This window comes from Gordionus sp. m RMFG-2023, chromosome 2 (genome assembly GCF_954871325.1).
Source record: "Gordionus sp. m RMFG-2023 chromosome 2, tfGorSpeb1-WG-v2, whole genome shotgun sequence".
In the NCBI taxonomy this organism is placed as follows: Eukaryota; Metazoa; Nematomorpha; class Gordioida; order Chordodea; family Parachordodidae; genus Gordionus; species Gordionus sp. m RMFG-2023.
The window spans coordinates 40,448,946-40,470,016 of NC_088776.1; the positions used below are offsets into that span (position 1 = coordinate 40,448,946).

The 21,071-nt window shown below is 26.4% G+C and overlaps 2 protein-coding genes across 3 annotated transcripts in view; both read right to left on the reverse strand.

Annotated features, from left to right (window-relative positions):
• The window catches only part of LOC135923820 (3,4-dihydroxyphenylacetaldehyde synthase 2-like), a 47,509-nt gene extending 41,307 nt beyond the window's left edge, over nt 1–6,202 (reverse strand). The window contains exons 1-2 of one of the 2 annotated variants that reach the window (XM_065458773.1): nt 6,109–6,151; nt 5,907–6,034 (exon numbers count right to left, since the gene is read on the reverse strand). In XM_065458773.1, the coding sequence (XP_065314845.1) occupies nt 5,907–5,916 (10 nt within the window). In that variant the 5' untranslated portion in view covers nt 5,917–6,034; nt 6,109–6,151. Of the gene's footprint in view, nt 1–5,906; nt 6,035–6,108 lie in introns of both variants that reach the window. The other variant, XM_065458774.1, reaches the window with a different exon arrangement.
• A 3,216-nt stretch (nt 6,203–9,418) lies between these two features.
• Nucleotides 9,419–20,654, reverse strand: LOC135924332 (rho guanine nucleotide exchange factor 3-like). The gene is made up of 11 exons (XM_065459390.1): nt 20,631–20,654; nt 18,376–18,969; nt 16,622–16,781; nt 16,194–16,273; nt 15,921–16,080; nt 15,507–15,565; nt 14,341–14,382; nt 13,628–13,729; nt 13,427–13,495; nt 13,012–13,300; nt 9,419–9,633 (listed from the first exon to the last, which is right to left on the reverse strand). The coding sequence occupies exons 1-11, from the start codon at nt 20,652–20,654 to the stop codon at nt 9,419–9,421; spliced, it is 1,794 nt and encodes a 597-aa protein (XP_065315462.1).
• Nucleotides 20,655–21,071: the final 417 nt, after the last annotated feature.

The window sequence follows — 21,071 nt, forward strand, 5'->3', positions numbered from 1 at the left end:
GTTGGCAAGTCGGTCAATTGACCAGTCAAATTCAGTCAATTGACCGGTCAATTGACCGGTCAATTGACCGGAGGAGTATTTGACCTGTCAAATACGGTCAAATACTCTAAAAAATTTAAAGGAAAAATAAATTAAAAATATGTTTAAAAAAGGGAAAAAAGATGTAAATACATGTGATCACAATGTTTGCTTATTTTTCGGGTCCACAATATCAAGAGGAGAACTCACTAGTAGTGTAATTAATGAAGTATCTGATATAATTCAAGAATTAGCTATTTTACAAGGTAGTGATGACCAAAATATTTTAAGTGATATAATTAATTTTAGAAGCAAAAACAGCATGTTTAATATAGCAAAATATGTGGAAAGTAGTAATTTCCAGAAACAATCAATTCCGACCTCAAGTTAATAGATTAAACTTTGTCTACCCTGCCCATTAAGAGACTAACAATTCCTAGTTCTACTTCTTCTTTAGAAAGAAATAGGTCGATTTGGGTTAATATTCTTATGAAAATAGAAATCGATTTAAGATCTAAGATATCAGGAAAATTGTTTAAAAAATATTAAAGAAAATGATAATATTGAATATGAATCAGAACAAGACTCTGATACAGATAGCTACACGTTAGTTATTGAATGAATTTAAAAAACTAGTATTATAGATTCATTTTACTATTATATTCAAAATAAAGATAATATTAACTTTAAAAAAATATATTTGAATTTGACCACATTTGACCATATTTGGCCGGTCAAATATCGGTCAATTGACCGAAACGTATTTGACCGGTCAAATGCACAACCCTGGTTTAATGAATATGATTAAGCGAAAAAAATTTTCTTCGGTCTCATTTGATTTATTAGAGGCCGAATTAATGGTAAAGCAGAATTTTGACATGAATTGCGAAGAGTTAAAATTTATTTTCATATATAATATAATAAACTTTTAAATAAAATAAATTCCTTCCGATAAATATATAGATTTGGATCTAATTTTTATAAATTTTGACTTTATAAATATGGATAATATTCAAATTCAAATTTAAATTTGTATAATTTGAAAAAAATTATTCACCAATATTTATATATAAAAGGATTGCAGTTGTCGCGATTTCCCGCTTTTTATCCTTTAGTCATTAAAAATCCCACCTCACTCTTAGAATATGGGAGGTATGGCCGGGCCTAAAAATTTTTGCAATTTACAAAATGAGAAAATTGAATAAGACACCTATTTAATCTATAATTAAAATATAGCCACTTTTTATAATTATCCTTCATTATAATCTTCTCAAAATTTAGAAAATGTTTTTAACAAACCCCCCCCTCTGTCGTGGTAAAATATGTAAAAGTAAATAAATAAACACTTAACCCATTTTGCCCTGATTTCCCGATATTGGAATATCTTTATTTTCTTGATTTGGAACATTTTCTATTTATTTTCAAAAAATCCTGATTTTTTTAATTCCATTTTATTAGAAAAAATGAGTAAAAGTGCTTACAAATTGAGTAGAAGCGTTTAGTGATGTTTTCATAAAAACGCTGTGATTTAAATTGAACTGGTATCATTTTAAAAAATGATGAAAATTATTTTAAGTTTTTTAATTTTTTTTTATATTGTTTAGTTAGGCTTGTGAAATCAGCAAAAATAAAAAAAAATAATTGAAGATCTAATGATTTATTCCATAATTTATTCTTCATAAATATTACAAATTTATTTAATACAATAGAATATTTTGAATTTTTTTTTTATTAATCATAACTTTGCAGTTATTTCTATTTATTAAAATGCGAATAGAAGAAAAAGGAAAGGTAATAATATTCAAATGAATTAGCTACTGGTGAATTCCATATCAAATCAACCAAAAAAAGTCGATTCTCAACCCGACCCTCTTCAATTTTTCTTAAATTTTGCATAATGGTAGTATATACTATAACTAAGAAAAAAATGAAATTTTACCTCCCAACAAGGTTTACTCGCTAAGATATGGGCGTTTAAAGCGCGGAAAAATAGTACATTTTTGACAAAATGTGCCTCATTTATTTTCAAACATCTCGAGAAATAATTAAGTTAGAAAAATAATTTAAATTTTATTATGTAGCTTAATAATAGTTCTTTAATATGACATAAAAATAAATATGATATAAATTTGATGAATGTCCAAAACCGGATGTATAAAACCGGAAATGGCCATAGAAAAAAAAAGGTATTTTTTTTTGAAATTTTTTTTCTGTAGATAGATATAACACTGCTTTATATTTGTGCCAAATCCGAGCCTGGGATGAAAAATGACTCTTTATATGGCTAAAATTGATCAAAATAATGTTTTTTTAAAAATTATGTCTAAATGATAGGCCCTCACTTTTTTTTATTTTTAATTGTTAACATATTGTGACTGAAAATTATTTGACAAAATAATTCTAAACCAATTTATAACTTTATTTTTCTGAAATGCATAATTACATATAATATAATAATATAATAATTCTTAATTATGTTTACAATATATCATATATTAAATTATCTAAAGAATTGGAATAAATTTTGACTTTAATTTTATTTTCGTCAAGGTGAATATAAGCATGGTATTTTTGTGTTCCCGGAATTCTTTTTGCTCTCAAAAATTTGCTTTCTAGATGATTTTCCATATTATTGTATTCATTATTGCTTACAAAAATGTAATTTACTCCATGTATATTATTTGTTGCAAAGTCGAATAAATCCATTGGTGTCAAAATATGGTTTTGATATGGCCGTTGCAAACTAGCTCGAGCTGCTAGCCGTTTTGTAATACCTCCTAAACTGTCGCACGGACTTTTTCCATGAGCTGTAGCAAAAAAATGCCACTCGGCCTTTATACCAAAATCACATTCATGATTATAGAGATTTATAAAAAAAAATTTATTTTTATATTGAGTTACGGCCCCATCAGAAAAATAACAAATTTTGGTCAATGTATCAAATCTTTCTTTTAAAAATAAGATCATTTTAGTTTGAAATAAATAAAAGGCACAGGCATTGTGCTTTAAGCAATCTGATATCACCATTAAACTTATATGTTTTATAATGTTGTCCTGACTATAATAAATGATAAAAGAGTAAATAGTGGACTGATTATTTGTCCAATGAAATCCCTGTGCATGGTCTTGCACTTTTTCCTATAATATAATATGATTTTATTATTTTTTTAGTTTATAATAATTTAGTTTCTTTTTCCCAATAATATAATAATTTTATTATTTTTTCCGTTTAAGAATACTATTTTCGATTCGGAGAATTCATTTTTCTTTAATATAAATGAAAATTGTGATTATGATTTTAAGATGTAGTAAAAGTTATAGAGCTTACACATTAGGGGTTACGAAAACTACAATATGAATGTGAATTTATCAATTAAATATGATGATATTTGTTGAATTTTAATTATGATAGATTGTTTTATGCTAATAAATAAAAAAAAGTAAGGGCATATCATTTAGACATAATTTTTAAATAAACATTATTTCAAAAGTATTCATTAAATGAAGATATTTTTGATCAATTTAAGCCATATAAAGAGTCATAACTCCTAGACCCTTTTTCATCCCAGGCTAGGATTTGGCACAAATATAAAGCAGTGTTATATCTATCTACAGAAAAAAAATTTCGAAAAAAAAAATATCTTTTTTTTCTATGGCCATTTCCGGTTTTATACATCCGGTTTTGGACATTCATCATATTTATATCATATTTATTTTTATGTCATATTAAAGAACTATTATTAAGCTTTTATTTCTCGAGATATTTGAAAATTAATGAGGCACTTTTTGTCAAAAATGTACCATTTTTCTGCGCTTTAAACGCCAATATTTTAGCGGGTAAGCCTTTTTGGGAGGTAAAATTTCATTTTTTTCTTAGTTATAGTATATACTACCAGTATGCAAAATTTAAAAAAAATTGAAAGGGGTCGGGTTGAAACCTTGGTTGATTTGATATGGAATTCACCATTATATCAAGCTTATCGAAATTGTAATTAGGAGGCATTAATTATCAGTAAAATCTTTTATAATTAAAATAATCTGAGAAAATCAATAAAAAATTCTTAGCTTTCAGTATATTTTTTTTATCTAGATTAGAAATAGAGTATTACTTTAAATGACATAAAGCACACTTTTAAATTTTATGTTGGGGGGGGGGGGGAGTTAACTTATTCTGGTAAAAACTTAACCCAAAATGTCCGCTCCATACTTACAACCATGAGTGAGTGAGACCAGGAAGACTAATATATTTTCTATCACATCCGATAGAGATTACATGCTTATTAAATAAACAATACGTAATAAAATATTCTTAAAACTTTATGATTTAAGAAACTTCGGTTGGTAAATTGATATTGAATACATAAATTTCACTTAAAATGAATTCAGAATTTTCGCGGTCATGCGCTCGCTATAATAATTTCGCGCAAATACATTCGCGGTAGAAAATTCACTATAAATGGTTCGCGATTAAAGTTTCGCTATAACGAGTTCGCTATCAAAGTTTCGCTAAAATGTATTCGCTCTTTCGCGGTTTAGGTTTCGCGGAAATAAATTCGCGATAAGGAGTTCGCGATCAAAGTTTCGCCAAAATGTATTCACTATAAAGTATTCGCGATTAAAGTTTAGCGAAAATAAATTTGCTATAAAGAGTTCGCGATAAAAGTACCGCTAAAATGTATTCACTATAAAGTATTCGCGGTTACGGTTTCGCGGAAATAAATTCGCTATAACGAGTTCGCGATCAAAGTTTCGCTAAAATGTATTCGCTATAAAGTATTCGCGGTTAAGGTTTCGCGGAAATAAATTCGCGATAATAAGTTCGCGATATTGTCTTCGCTATAAATGTTTCGCGGAAAAAAATTCGCGGAATTGGTTTCGCTATATTACCTTCGCTATAAAATTCCTTCGTGATAAACGACATTCGCGATAACGCGATAAAAGTTTCGCTGAATTGACCTGATACGGTTTAATTTGCTATTGTATAATGACATCAAGTTTAAAATACAAAACCAACTTCTATCTTGAGGGTTATAAAAATATATATAATGGTGAAGGTCTCCGTATTTGCGATTTTCGCAGTTCAGTTTTGGCCTTGAAATCAATTTTCAGTTTGGTCATGATAAGGAGAAAAATTAAATGGCTTATTATCTTTTAAAAATTATTAAATTAAATATATCAATCAATATGAATAATTATTTTCCAAGTAGAGGATTTAGCAAAAAAGAGAATAAATTACACTGAATCTATAGAATCAGTTGCTTAAAAATTTTAGCAATTACATATGTTTACAGAGAGCGCAAATGACTGTTACATTTATATAAAAGACTATATAAAATTACAAGAGGAACAGAAAATAATGGAATTACCATTGACCAGTCAAATTAAAAATGTGGTATTTCCAACTTACCCTTTTACGACAAATGAGGAGATAAGATAATGAAAATTTATTATTGGTTCATATTCGCTGAAAAATAGTCCATAAAATGCTTGAATAGGTATTTTTTTTTTAAAAAAACCAAGGCAGCAGAATGAGTTTTAATTCCCTGACCAAATTATTAATAAAAGAAATTCGGGCAAAAAAAAATCCGGGTCGTGCCTAAAAAAATTTTCCAAATCCGGGCTAGACCGTGCAAATGGTACCTCTACAGATCTCTGTTTAAGGTACAAATTGTCTGGCCCACTGCCCGATAATTTTTTGCACGAATTTCCCTGCCTGTAAAATTTTTTACCCAGCCGGACCCGATATAAAAATTTTAATTTCCGGCACGACTATTTTAATTTCTTTTAATTTTTCCACCCGGCACAGGCCCTTAAAAAACGACTAACTTAATCATTTTGACAGAAAAATATTGCCTAAGCCTTATAATTTCACTAATATATGTCAAAACCTTGTGCCATCTATTGGCCAAATCTTCAGGCTTGTGTGATTAAGTTGGCCGTTTTTTAAAATCAGCTCAAATCAAACAGATAAAGCTACCCGCCAGCCGGGTTTTCGCATAGACCGGGCTTTGCAGATCTTTAATTTAAATAATAATAAAGAAAATATATGGTCTTTTTATAAATATATTATATTTTTCATTTGTAATTTACCTTGAATCTTTAAGAAAGTTTTCGATCAAAAAATTTTTTAAAATAATTTATAATAAAAAAAAAAATTCAATATAGTAAGATGGACATGTCAAACTTATTTTTTTCAAAAAATAATTAAATAATTTAACAACTCATCAATTTATTTCGTTTTGAATATATAAGAAACTAATGTAATTTAACCTTGTACAAAATGAATTATATTATGACTAGACCTTTATTTTGTATATTGACTAAGTTTCAGTCAAATATGTTCATTTTTTTCCTTTGACCATTTTAGTAATTAAGGTTAATTTGGTTTAAAAATGTTAAATAAATTTTAATTTTTTTTTCATAAAGCAAAAATATAACTACGTTTTTTAGTAAATTAAAGTGATAGGAAAAATATTTAATTTTGAGTAAAATTTATCATCCAGAAGAAACAAAATTTGGCGACCTTTAAAATCGTCAATATACCGTGATCCACTGTTCGACTTAGTAATACATTTTGGTTTACGGTTCGATTTGGTCTTTAAAAATCAGTTCCAGAGCCAAATCGTGACCTTCATCTAGTCATATTTATCTCTTTCTCTATATTACAATAAAAACTTTTAATTATGTATTTAATTGGCATGAATGAGACATTAAATTTGAATAAATTATGAGAGAAGAATTTTTAAAATATAAAATTTATAAATATATAAAAAGTGGCATAGTACAAGTGTAAGTAATAAAACATAGTCTGACTAAAGATGGGGCAAAGAAACCAAAATGGGTCGAGTAGGGGGGGGTGAGCCCATTTTTTAAATTCATATGAAAATTCTGGCCACACTTAAAAGTCAAATTTTTTACTTATAAATTTTTGCAAAGAAAGCAAAACCTTTTTCGTACATAATATATTGAAAAAATGAATGGTAAATAAAATCTATAGTATTTTATTTTGAAAGTAACGAACCATGTTCCTTTTTCGAATAGTATAATATAAAAGTAACGACATTCTTTTAAGTGTCGCGGTGAAATTTTATAGTAACGTTTGCAGCACTGGTTTTATGTGAATTTCCCAGAAAAATTTAAATCTAAATAATTTTTTAAAAAAGTTTATAAATATGGAATAAATTATTATAGTAATTATTTTAAAAAATTTAATATTTATTTTATTAAGCTTTTTTTGAAGGGCGAAGGCTATCCATTTTTATTTGCTTAAACATACTTAAATTAAATTTCTATTCCGACGACTAATGCGGTTTGATCTCAATTCTGATACCTATATAAAATTTATAAATAATTAGGGACATCAAAATTTTTGTATAATTTATGTTTGACAATTGACATAGATGAAAAAACGTCAATATTGATTGAATAATAAAATTCATCGTCCGCCCAATTGGAAATAGTAGATTTTTTTATATAATTTATATTAATAAATTTAATAGTTTCCATTTTTAATTTAATACGACACTTTGGCCATAAATGATATAATAAAACGCGGAATAACAGTAAACTGCTATAAGGTTCTGAACCGTTATAATCCTAAAAGAGAATCAAACGGTTATAAATAATAAATGCTTTACCATAATGGTTTTTAAAAATTATAATTATTTATATTAAATAACTAGCTTAATTTAAACAATAAATCAAACCCAAAATTTTTAACTAAAAATGGTAATCTGATCAGTTAGTTATACACCTTTTGTCCGATAGATCCTTAAACTTATCGGCCTCAATTTTATCGATGGCAGACGAAGGTAGGAAATCGCCCCTTATTCTATGATTTCGTATGTATCGACATTTTTGTCACTCATTACCCATGAAAGCTTCCTATAAAATAAGAACAAATTTTATTTTTTTAAATAATTTACTTTACCGGAAATTTATAATTCCAAAAGAGTATTTTAATAAACTATATTATAAAGTAAATATTCTTTAAATAAATAATTAAAGTAATTTTGTAATAGAATAAGAAATTAAAATTATATTATGTGTATTTCTTTAAAACACTGGTTTATTATAATTATATTGTTTGAAATTGCCATAAAATTCAGAGTTTTGTTAGAAAATTACAAAAAAATGTAATTACTACTAGTAATAAAATAAAAAAATTCGTCTTTATTCCTTAATTAAAATAAGAAACAATTCTGACTCATAAAATCCAAAAAAAACATTTTTCAATGTTATGGTTTGTTTAAAGTTTTTAAAATATAAAGTTCTTTTAGGCCTAAATTTTGAGGAAAAATTAATAAATTTGTTTAAAATTTTTAAAAAATATAGTATAAAAATAGAGGGTAAGAATTTCGAAAAAATAAGTCATAAATCAAATTAAACTATTTTAAAGAGAAAATTATTTTCGATTTAAGAAATTTGATAAAAAGGTTCTATTATGGTTTAATAAAGGCCCGTTCGATCTCTCTGCCTAAATTCAAATTTTACAAAAAAAATTTCTTTCTTTAAATTGGATACAATATAATACTTTAAAGAATCATAAATAGTAATTCAGTTACTTTCTTGCCAAATATCCATAATAAGTTTTATACAAATATGCCATTTTAGTTTATTTATGTTTTTGATTTAATAATAGTCAACTTTGTAATCGTACGAGCAATAAACACTTGGCCAGGCTATGTAGGCTCATTAATGATGAAAACGGCTGGGAAAACAAATTTTTTATTTCGTAGAGGAAGCCGAAATCCCCCCCTCCCTTAAAAAATTTCACAATTTTCATAAATATGATTCAATTAGTTTATAAAAACGTCTCGACCACGCCCCCCAGCCCTTACCCATCACATCATTATAAAAATTATTTTTACTACAAAGATATAAGTTAATAATTTTTAAAAAAAATAATGACAATAGAAAAAAAAAATTTAAAGGAGTAAAACCTAAAAAAATTTTAAAAATATAATCTGGCCTAAGCAAATATAATAATTATACCCATCCATCATAATTTATTTGCCTAATATTTATATTCATAAATAATAAGGATTACGCCCTTAGTAACATGCATGAAGGATATATATGATGAGATATTTTTAAAAAAATTATATTTCATAAGTTTTAAATATAAAAATATGGGATATTGACATAAGATAACCACGTGGCTTACAAAAAAAATTAAATCATAATATAAATTAGTTATAATAATTTGAGATTATTAGAGTTTTGAATAAATTTAAAACTGTTGACAAATTGTTCATCATAATACTATTAATATAACATTCAAATAGTAATACTATTTTAGCGTTTTAACATCTCCTTTTCGTTAAAACAAAAATAGATGATAGATCGAAAATAAATAATACATATTATATTTTATGTGTACACTAAAAAAATTCATTTCTTATTTATAAAGAGGTGTTTGTTCTTTCTTTAATAGCTTGATACAAGAGTTAATCGAATCTGTCCACATTTTCAAATCGTGTACATCTTTGCAATACAGACAATGTTCATCCACGATTACTATACTTTGAACAAATGTTGTGTCGGGATGACTGTCTCTTTGTCTAAATTGAACTCTGAATTCAAACTTTTTGACATTGTTGAATGATTGTGAGGCTTAAAATTTTATAAATATTTGATGGTTGATTAATATACATTTAGTAAATAACAGGGGCGCATGGAGGATGGGCCAAAAGGGCAATTGAACTTCCCTATTAATAAATTTAAATATTTTAATTGTAAGGTCATTGCCCACTATATTACAGCAAACCAATCAGTTCATAAAGTTTTTAAAATTATATTAATTTATTTCAAATGATTATAATTTAAAAAATAAATATTAACATGTTGTTATCAAGGCTGGGCAATAATTAATTGCATAATTATAGTTCTTTTTTAACTTTCATTAATTCCATTTTTTATGGGAATTAATAGTTATAATTACAATTCCATTTGTAATTCTTTTTCCTAAATTATATTATTCTTTTAATAATTGCAATCATTCATTCATATTTTTTATTAAAACTATTAATAATTACAATCATTCATATTTTTGGCGGGAACATAATGAGAGATTCTGAATCTTTAATTTTTACCTTGACTCATAAATAACGCAAGAAATTTTGCTAAAGCGTTCAAAATCTTTTGAAAGAAAATAGGGGAAATCATTTTATGCCAATATTAGATGGCAATATAGTTATAATTAATTGTCGCACATTTAGGTTAATTATGTACAAGTGATATCAAAGGTATAATAATTGATTTTATCAAGATTTTATGAATCAATAATGGTAGTTATATGTGGAAAATATGGGAAATGGCTAAACCCAAATCAGCTGAAATTATGAAAGATATATTAAAATCTAAGTTATCTTTGCCTTGAATTACAAGGTGAAATTTTATGTATAATGCCGTAATAGATATTATTAAGTAAAAGTCTAATTAAAATGTTATTTTTAAAGATGTAGAAATGAAATATTTATAAGAATACTGTAAAATTTTATTTGCAATTGCCTTGGATAAATTGCAGGAGGGAAAGAATTCTTATTATGGAGAGTTGGTTCCAAATTCCATAAAAAATTTTATTAGAATTACAAAACTCTTCCTTGCATCTTTGTGCACCTATTTTAATTAAAAGTTATAATTGTCGGATTAGAGTTCGAATGAGAGGAAACAGGTTTTTTAGTTACCATTTCATGCCCATATTTTAGGCTTCGATTGGTTGAATTAGTATCTAAACATAAAATCATTAATAATATCTGAAGCTTCAATAAACATTTCTAAATATAAAAGTCCAGACATTCTCAAAAACAAGATATTTTTTTTCAAATATGAGTTTACATCAACCCTCAATCAATGATACTAAACTTGAAGTGCTTACTCATCTAAAAGATAAAAGAGATCAATCTTTTCGTTATTTCTTATTCAAGTTTTATAATAAAATACAGAGTTGTTAAAGTAGCTCGCTACAAGTAGCGTGCTCTTTTATGGTAGCTATAGCTAATAGCATGCTACTTTTTCCCAATTATTAATTTTTATGGAAGAAAATGTTCTTGATAACAATACAAATTTTTCTATTTCCAAAATTTGAAAATATTTTCAAATTAATGTAAAAGGAAAAGGTAGCTACAAATTTATTTTTTCAAACTGTAAAAAAATATATCTTTAAATAAATCTATTAGCTATAACCTCAAAACACCTAAAGGTAATTGTCATTTTTAAATTCTAATAGTATTTTTATTTTGTAAGAATGTTCATGCCAAGAGTTTTAAAGAGATAGAAAAACATCTTAATAATTTTGTTATATGGGAGACTACATTCAAAAAGACCAATTCAAGCTAAATTGATTATAAAATTGCACATGCCATATTTCTCAGAAACTGGCTGATGAAGTTATTATCGATTATAATTGATACAGTTCAGCCAATAATCCCTTGATACAACTTTGTCGCCAGATACTAATAATTGAGATAGCAGACAAAGATGCCCTAGTTAGAAGCATAAAAACGACTTCCATTGATAATTTTTTTGAAATAAAAGATAAATCCCCTAGACGAGTTTTTTTTTAAATCTATGAGTATTTTTGATAATTTTTATATTAAAAATAAATACTGCCTTGCACTTAAGTACTAGTGTTGAGATTAGTAAGGCGAAACTTATACTTTCTGATCGCCGCTCTAGACTTGGGGATGATAGTATAGAAATGATTTTATTATTATAATGCAACAAAATAAAATAAAAAATGAATATTATCGTAAATAGTTATTTTTATTAAATTATAGTCTTCTTACATAAATTTTTTTATAATCAAAACTAACTATATTTAAATATTTATAAATGACGATTTTATATATTATATATACTATGCAATTACATAATAAGCAAAAAAATAAAACAAATTTATTTCTAAATTTTTTAAAAGGTAGCCAAAGATACTTTTTTGACAAATAGCGATAGTGGTAGCGTGTTACTTTTAAAAGTAGGATTTAACAACTCTGATCAAATATAGAAATTTAATTAGTGTTTTAATATTATTAGATTATAACGGTTCAACACCAAAGTTGCCAATAGGAGTGTGCCGATCTACAAATTTTTCAAGATTCGATCCGGTATTTACTGATGCTGCAAAGTAAAGTCATTACTAACAACGTTCTTTTTTAAAACGTAAAAATTCGGGAGAAACCGTAAATTAATAGTGTATTATGGAATAATCAAGAGTAAAAATATCGAAAGATTTATGCCAAAACCGGCAGGTCTGGCAACCCTTTACAACACCCTTATCTAATTAAGACTTAAAACGTTATAATAATTTAAGTAAAAATCGTAAAAACTAGATGTAAATATTTTGTATTTTATAACGTTGACATAAACTTATTTCGAGATTTTTGAATTGAATATTATTTTTTTAAAACTGAATCTTAATAGAACATTTTATTATATGTACTATATAATAGAGATCTGCAAAGTTAGGCCCGGCCCGTATTCGGCCCAAACGGGCTTCGGGGGCCTAATTCTATTTTAAATAATTGGGTTTGGGCTGGGCCGGGTCTAATATTTTTAAAAAAAATTCGGGTCGAACCTTGGAATTTTTTTTAATTATATCAAAATTTATCAATTTTATATTGAATTTTTTAGTAAAATAAAAATATTTGATTTTATTTATTGAAACTAAACGACATATAACATATGTCTTTTATTTTGAGTGATTATAAAAAGTAATTTCTATATTTAAATAAATTCGGGCTAGGCCAGGTCGGTAAATTTATTTTAAAAAATTTCGGGTTCAAGCCGGGCCGGCAAAACTTTTTTAAAAAAACTTCGGGCCGGGCCGGGCTTGAAAAATTAGGCCCGATGCAGATCACTACTATATAATGAATAAAATAGCGCAATTTGAGCATGATTTTATGGAAAAAGTATCTACAAAAAGAGCCTCTGGATTTATACAACAGTCATTCATGTGTATAAAATTGGAATTTAATATAAATATCAACTGACCTTTGTCATTTTCATCTTCTTTATTCTCCCCAAACTCTTCCGTAATTTCGGCATTGCGATTGCTCGTCAAATTAGCATTTAAGGTTGAACACAAATTTTTATTATTATTATTACAATTGGAATTTAGATGATCGTAATTGGGATTGGAGATATTGGCATGGGGTACCAAGTAGAGCTCGCCTAATGGTATTGGCCGTTTGTAAACAATATATTTTCCCGAGTTTTTAACGTTGAAGCTTGAGGCTCTCGTCATGAGAAATATATTGTCGAAGAGAAAGGTTTGAAGTTTCTAAGTGTATAAATTACATTTGTATTACTATATTATATTCAATCAAAATCATTTTATACTTTTAGCAATATTAAGTCAAAGATACCTTAAATTAGTAGCTGTAAAAAAATATCAATTCAAATTTACTATTCCTTTCTGATTCTTCAGCATGCCTGAACATATGAGTTGTTGAGCTTTTCGAATTTCAGTGTGCTTCTAAAATTTAATAATATCGTAGAAAAAAAAAGTTAATTTTTTATTGTTTATAACATTATTAATAAGAATGCTTTCATCTTGATCGATTAAAATCTAAAAAAATGATGGAAATACATTATAAAAACTAAAAACTTGGAAATCGTGGGTATATTCTAAATTTTGGGTAATGGCCAAGCATTTGTTGTAACCTATCTTACGGTCGATGAGTCTTATAAATTTTTCAACTTCTTTAATCTTTATTTTATTTGTATAAAGATTTATATCAAATTAAAATTATTTTCATTGAGTCGACCCGTAGCCAAAGTAATAAAAATTGCCTGAAACTTTCCTTACTATTATTATAAATTATTACTTATTCTTTTCCTTTTTTTTACCTGATTGGGTATCATAATTAAAAAATGAATTTAAGGCTAAGTCCAAACTTCAAAAAATTAAATTCACAAATTTTTGAAACTTTAATGAAAATAAATAAATAAGCTATTTTAAATATAAAAATTAAAACATGTCCAAAACATAATTCTAAAAAAAATTAAAACTTTTCAAATTTTTTTAAAATCGTTTTCAGCCTACAGAACAATAAATCAGGTGAGAAATATTCCATATTCATATTTTATAATGAAAAAACATAAACATAATTAAACTAACAGTTATTTGTTGAATACTCACATTTAATACATAATGATAATATAGAGAATAAAATAAATATTTCGACAGGTCATTCTGAGCCTAGACTTAAAAAAAATATTTTTTGCAGGTCTCTAACCTAATAACTTTAGAAAAATAAACTTTGATCCCATGATAAACGTGTTATACTATCCTAAATAATATATTTTTAAAATTATTACAGAAAGTTTGATGAGATTGTAATCCTCGTGGGTTTCTGGAGTCTAATAAAAAATAAATCATTATTAATAAAAATTATAATCAATTATAATTATAGTCCTGAATGGAAACTAATTTTGCAGGTCAGGCCTGATCCAAATTTATTTTTAATTTTTCTTTCCAAATATACCTATTTCAAAGCCAATTCGAACGCATATTTTAGAAATAGGTCCTACAGGGAGTAGAAATAAAATAAAAAAAAATATTAGACTGAGAAAGGTTTGAATTTATAAGGAAAAATTATTAAGTCCATTATATATAAAATCGATCACGATTCTCCCGATTCCTTAGGATCTGGGTGAAATTTTGTATTTACAGTAAACGTGATCAAAATGTGTTTAAATCCTTACTCTTTTATTTGTGGAGAATTAAGAGTAAAAGTATAAAAATTCCCTATTTTCCAGCGTTTCGATCGTCATTCAATAAAGGATTTACTAAAAAACTACGGAATAATATATAATAATTTCAATATCAAAAGTGTTGTATTTATTTTATTTTTTAAAATAATTTCATTTTTTAATGTAGCTGTTCATTTAACCCCATTCTAAAGTTTAAAATCCTGTAAAAATAATAATTTTCTCCCATTTTTATAAAAATTTTAAGCAAATGTCACTAAGGTTAATTTATATGTATAAAAAAATAGAATGTTAAGTTTTCGCTTTCATGAGGAAAATTGATAAAAACACCTAAGAAACATGGATATTTGTTGTAGGCTCAAACAGGTTCACAAGAAATCAGTTCACTTCATGAGTTACTTAAATTCGATTATCATTTGCAAGTGAGAAAAAAGAGGAAGTCAAATTCTTTGATAAAATAAAAATGTAAAATCAATCAAATTTTAAATCACACGGAATATAACAATTAAATGTGGTTGATTATATAAATCATATTTTTATAATTAAGAATCGATATCGGTGCACCTTTGGATTATATCCATAATAATTATGAAAGTATTAGGATAGCAAAATAATATAAAATTTTGCCACAATCCAGGTTTGGCAAAATATTTAAAAAAAATTAAACTAAGGTCCATCCAACCAAGTCTTAGGGAATATTTGTTCAAGTCTGAAAAATCTAAATGGATCAAACCTATGTGCACAGGGATCTAAATAGAATTATCTTTACCTACCAATTTTAAAATTTGTTTGAATAATAGCGGATATTTGACCAAGCGAGTCCTGGGTAAATCTATTGATTTTTTTAAATATGAAAACATATGTAACAAAAATGGTATCTAATTTGGGCATTCATTAGAGGCCTGAATTTTTAACAAAATTAGATAAGTGCCTGGATTCAAGCTTATATTTTTAGCTAAATTTATGTCCAATCTATTAAAGTCATTCCCTAAATAATTTAATAGGAAGTTCATATAGGGACCATAAATTTCGTTCAAATTGTTAGGTATCTGAATCAAGAGCACAAATATTAGGCTAATTCTAGTTAATATTTTTTCCCCTTTTTTAATATGATATATCCTCATTAAATTTTATTTATTTTTTTTAAATTTGAACCAGAATAAATTATTAATTTGTTCTGCTCTCACCTATAAAGGACCAAATGTCAAGTCTACGGCTAAATGGCGAATTTTGACAACGTTCCAAGAAATCCCGTACTTTTACCTCTTGTTTGAATTTTTTTTCCAGAAGATTTCTCAAATTCCCCAAGTTTCCGCAATAATCTATGTAACAGTTAAGAGTTGACACCTGAAAATAAATATAAATAAGCGAGTGTATGGTGTTTTAATATTTAAACTTATAAATCTATTTGAAAAAATATTTAAAAATTAAATATATCAAAGTTTAATAGCATTAATTACCCAATTATATAAGATAGCACCAATGGAGTGTACGATCTTGGTGTTAGGATCTCGTATACTTTCAATGTGTTTGATCATTTCTTTTTAATGGTTTTACAACAAAAATAAAAAAGCAAATTAATTAACATTTCGTTATAATTATATCATTTGTATACTAGCTTTTCCTATTTCTCCCAATTTGTTTCAAAATACATTTACAAGTCGAATTACATTAATGCAACTCATTACCCTTGGAAGGTGTGCACTGTGCATTTACATTATTAGTAAATTTAAAGACTGTATCTGAAATATTTTTTAAGATCCGTGTCCATCTGATCATTTAAAAAAATATTTGTTCAGTCGAAAATAGGCTATAATATAAATTCCACATATAGTGCAATATCCGTTTTGTTGCTTTATATTTTTAAATTCGTTTATAAAAAATTAACCTTTGTGGACGGGTAAGATTTGCAGAAGAGTTCTGAAAGTTATCTCTATTTCTTCGTTTTTAATGAGAGCCAAGCATTTCAGGGAATCCAAGTAAACGCTTCTCAAACAGTTGAGATCCGCAAGTGTATCTATCTCTCCAGTGTAAAATTCATGAATGGCCTAACATTTAACAAAAAAATTGAAACAATTTGGCAAAGAAAGTAATAAAAAAATTGTCAAATGAATTAATGTTTTTTTTAATTTAGATATAAGATAGCTCACATTTTTATTAACGGTATAATATTATTAATATTGAAAAAAATAGGAATTGGATAATTGACCAGCCCAAAATTCCATAAGCATCATATAATGATGTTGGTTTGTCTGTATATGTGCTAAAATGAATTTTAATGAGGTGGAGGGTGGGGGGAGCAAGTGGGTGAGTAACCATCTTAGTGTGTTTACAGTTTAGATTAGATCGTGTTTTAACAATAGAAAGTATCCTTGTATTTAATTACTATCATAAAAAAATATGAAATTTTTCCGATTAATAGCACTCATAAAGTTAATCTAAATAATATACAGGGCTTCCCATTTAAAAAAGGAAAAGTTCCAATCAAAAAAGGAAAAGTTTCAATCATAAAAGGAAAAGTTTCAATCATAAAAGGAAAGGTCCGATCATAAAAGAAAAAGGTCTGATCAAAAAAGGAAAAGGGTCAATCATAAAAGGAAAAGGTAATCAAAAAAGGAAAAGGTAATCAAAAAAGGAAAAGGTCCAAACAAAAAAGGAAAAGTGTCAATCAAAAAAGGAAAATTCCCAAAAAGAAAGGAAAAAGTCTGACCAAAAAAGGAAAAGTGTCAAACAAAAAAAGAAAAGGTTCAATCAAAAAAGGAAAAGTGTCAAACAAAAAAGGAAAAGGTCCAATCAAAAAAGGAAAAGTGTCAATCGAAAAAGGAATATTCCCAAAAGGAAAGAAAAAGTGTCAATCAAAAAAGGAAAATCTCCATTCAAAAAAGGAAAATCGTAATTTTATTTTAAAAAATTATAAATTTTTCAATTGTTCTTAAATTTTTATTTATTTGTGTCATTCCTTCTTATTTTATTTCTAACTTCTTGTGATTTCTTTACTTTATTTGTATCTTTTCTCAATTTTTTTTCTTCTCATTTTTGATAATTCTTTTGTATATTTAAAAATAATTGATAAATTTAGGTCCATTTTTTAAACAATTCTTTACTTTTTTTTCATCATACACATGTCGTAATTTTTAAAGGGATCATAACTATCCGGGATCTTTATGGGATATACAAAAAAAATTTAAAAAAATTACCATTTTCCTTTTTTGAATAAAAATTTTCCTTTTTTGATTGACACTTTTTCTTTCCTTTTGGGAATTTTCCTTTTTCGATTGACACTTTTCCTTTTTTGATTGGACCTTTTCCTTTTTTGTTTGACACTTTTCCTTTTTTGATTGAACCTTTTCCTCTTTTGTTTGACACTTTTCCTTTTTTGATCGGACTTTTTCCTTTCTTTTTGGCAATTTTTCTTTTTTTGATTGATACTTTTTCTTTTTTGTTTGGACCTTTTCCTTTTTTGATTGAACCTTTTCCTTTTTTGATCGGACCTTTTCCTTTTATGATTGAAATTTTTACTTTTTTGACTGGGACTTTTCCTTTTTTGAATGGGAAACCCTGTATATGCATGTAATAATTAAAACATTTGACCTTCCACGAAAATTTAAAACTTAAACAGATATATTCAAAATTTTATGAAACCTCTTGTCTTCTAATCTCTTGGGGTTGCAACCTCAATTGAAGGTCTGCATCAATCGTTTCAACCCAACAACCATTAGCGGATCTAAGATTGACTTTATTAGGCACATAACTGGCTGTTCTCTTGGGGGAGTTTCTAATATTGATGCCGCTATTTTTTAAATTTGCAACGTAGAGCTTCCTGAAATACTGATCCCTGTCAACCGAACTCAGGGTCTGGGATTTTTTTCGGAAGGGAGAAGATATCAAGGCGTTAGTTAGGAGGGATGTATCCAATGATCCTTTTTCTGGTGCTGTATTAATCTCTGGTTGGACAATAATGTTGTTGACTTTTTCACAATTCATTTTAACAACACTATTCTCCTCAGCTTTTGAATTGATCGTATTGGTAAATCTCTTGTAAGAGGCATTCAAGTGTTGCTTTTCAGCCAGTGTAGAATTCAATGTCTTCAAGTACTGAGATGATTTGGTTTGGGTTTTGACATTTTCAGCATTGAAAGATTTATCTGAGTCGGCTTCAATGATATGATTTTGTTTTCTCTCTGAACTAGGAGCACTTAAATTAAATTTGCCAAGATTTTTGAATGAACAGTTGCGCTATTATTTCAGGTATATGTTTACATATAATTTTTAATATTTATATCATCGTTTTTTCCGTATATATAAAAAAAATATATATAAGTAGTATGGTAGATAATGAAGCAAATACTAAGATTGGAAGATTTAATTCAATTAGAAAAATGCAAATCCAATTTTATTTTGCTTCAACCAGGCTAAAAAATTTGATCCCAGCCTGGCTCAAGATTATTAATTTCTATACCTGGCCCAAAACTTTTATTCATAAGCCCAAGCTGGTCCATAAATTTAAACAAAATAAATATCCCTAATTGTTTTGTCCTAATCTAGTATTGTTAAAAGGCTCGATTTTTAAAAATTACTAACCCAACCTAATATTTTAGCCAAAAAATATTAGGCAAGCCTGGAAAATTTATTCATAGATGACGGAAAGATTTGGACGTCTATTAACAAAATCTTGTGGCTTGCATTATATTTTTGGCTAAAATATTGGGTTAGCCGTTTTAAAAATCGAGCCATTTAACAACACTATCCTAATCCCTAAGATATTTTAATTATCATTCTAATTTAATAAAAGAAGCAAAAACACTATTTTTAATTATGAAGTTTTAAGAAGCCTGATTCTAGACTGTTAAGTCTTCTTTTTTTAATTTTTTTATGCCCATATCAGAGAGGTACTCTTGCAGGTCTTTAATGGCTATTAGTTATTCTTTATATGAAATTATAAGAATAAGTAAAAATCAAAATTGCCAATATAATGAAGCCCATAGGTAAAAAAATATATAATTCTCATTTAATTATTAATTGAGAGATCCTGGATTGGACTGATATTTTTATAACAAACTGATTTATAATAATAGCATCATTATATAATCATAGAATATTATTTTTTTTAAATACACAATTTAACATCCTAATATTAATAAATAGAGAATTTAATATCCTAATAATAATAAATAGAAGAATGAAAATTCAATTTATTTGTAACAAATCAAATTATTTTATGACAATATATGAATTTTTTTATTATATTATTTGCAATAAAAAAGGATTTTATATTTAATAAGTCACATTCAGCATAAACATTGCCCAAATTTTAAATGAGATGATTACCTTTTTAATATTTTTTAAAAAAATACACATAATCATTTGTGCCATGATTAGTGTTGTTAAATGGCTCGATTTGAGCCAATTTTTAAAAACAGCTAACTCAAATATTTTAGCCAGAGAAATATGGCATAAGCCTAAGATTTTGTTAATAGATGTCAATCTTTATGCCATTTATTAGTAAAATATTGAAGCATGCATAATATTTTTCTATATTAAATATTGAGTTAGCCATTTTTAAAAATTGGCTCAAATCGAGCCTGTTGTAATATGTAAATTTACCTTGAAATAAAATCGAGAAAAAAGAAGTAATATTCAAATCGACTGTTAAACAGAAAAACGAAACAAATTCTTATATTATTTGAGTAAAGACGATATAAATGAATAGAAAAGTATATATAATCGAGGATATTTTACTTGTAAATTATTATTATTTTACGAACTTAATTTTTAATCTTTTAATTTAGTTATGATTATGTAATTACAATTTATATTAATTAGAAAAGTATTAGTAGTTAATTTATTTATACTATTTATTTGTATTCTCCTTAATTCTCAGCTACAACATTTGTTACCAAAACATTATGTTTTATGGGCATATTCAGTCTAAATAACTTTCATTATTTGACAGAGCCATTTAACAACACTAGTTATGGTAATGAACTAAATATTGCCTTGGCCATGAGAAATAGATTATTTCAATATGTTTCTTGGTTTGCCCATAGTTTATAGTTATTTTTTGTATAGAAAATTTAGTTAAAAGATAGATAGTAAGAAAAATAAATCTAAATATTGAATTAGTATAAGTTTTGTAATTGCAAAATATTGGATAAAATTTTATAGGTAAAAAATCTATGAACCAGCATAGCCCTATAAAATAGGGAAAGAAGTAAATATTAAAACACTTAAAAAACCATAATTTTAATATTTTAAGAGTAAAGGTGTAATATAGAGTAATGAAAAAAAAGGATACTTTAATTATTTATACAAATTAAAATTACAGAGGACTTTGTTAC

Excerpts from the sequence above, each read along its gene's own strand:
- LOC135924332 (XM_065459390.1), bottom strand. The coding sequence starts at position 20,654 with ATGCCCATAAAACATAATGTTTTG. Across the intron at positions 16,782-18,375 it reads AAGAGATTAGAAGACAAGAG|GCCATTCATGAATTTTACAC; the intron begins GTTTCATAAAAT and ends GTTAAATGTTAG. Across the intron at positions 15,566-15,920 it reads TGACATTTGGTCCTTTATAG|ATTTACCCAGGACTCGCTTG; the intron begins GTGAGAGCAGAA and ends AAAAATCAATAG.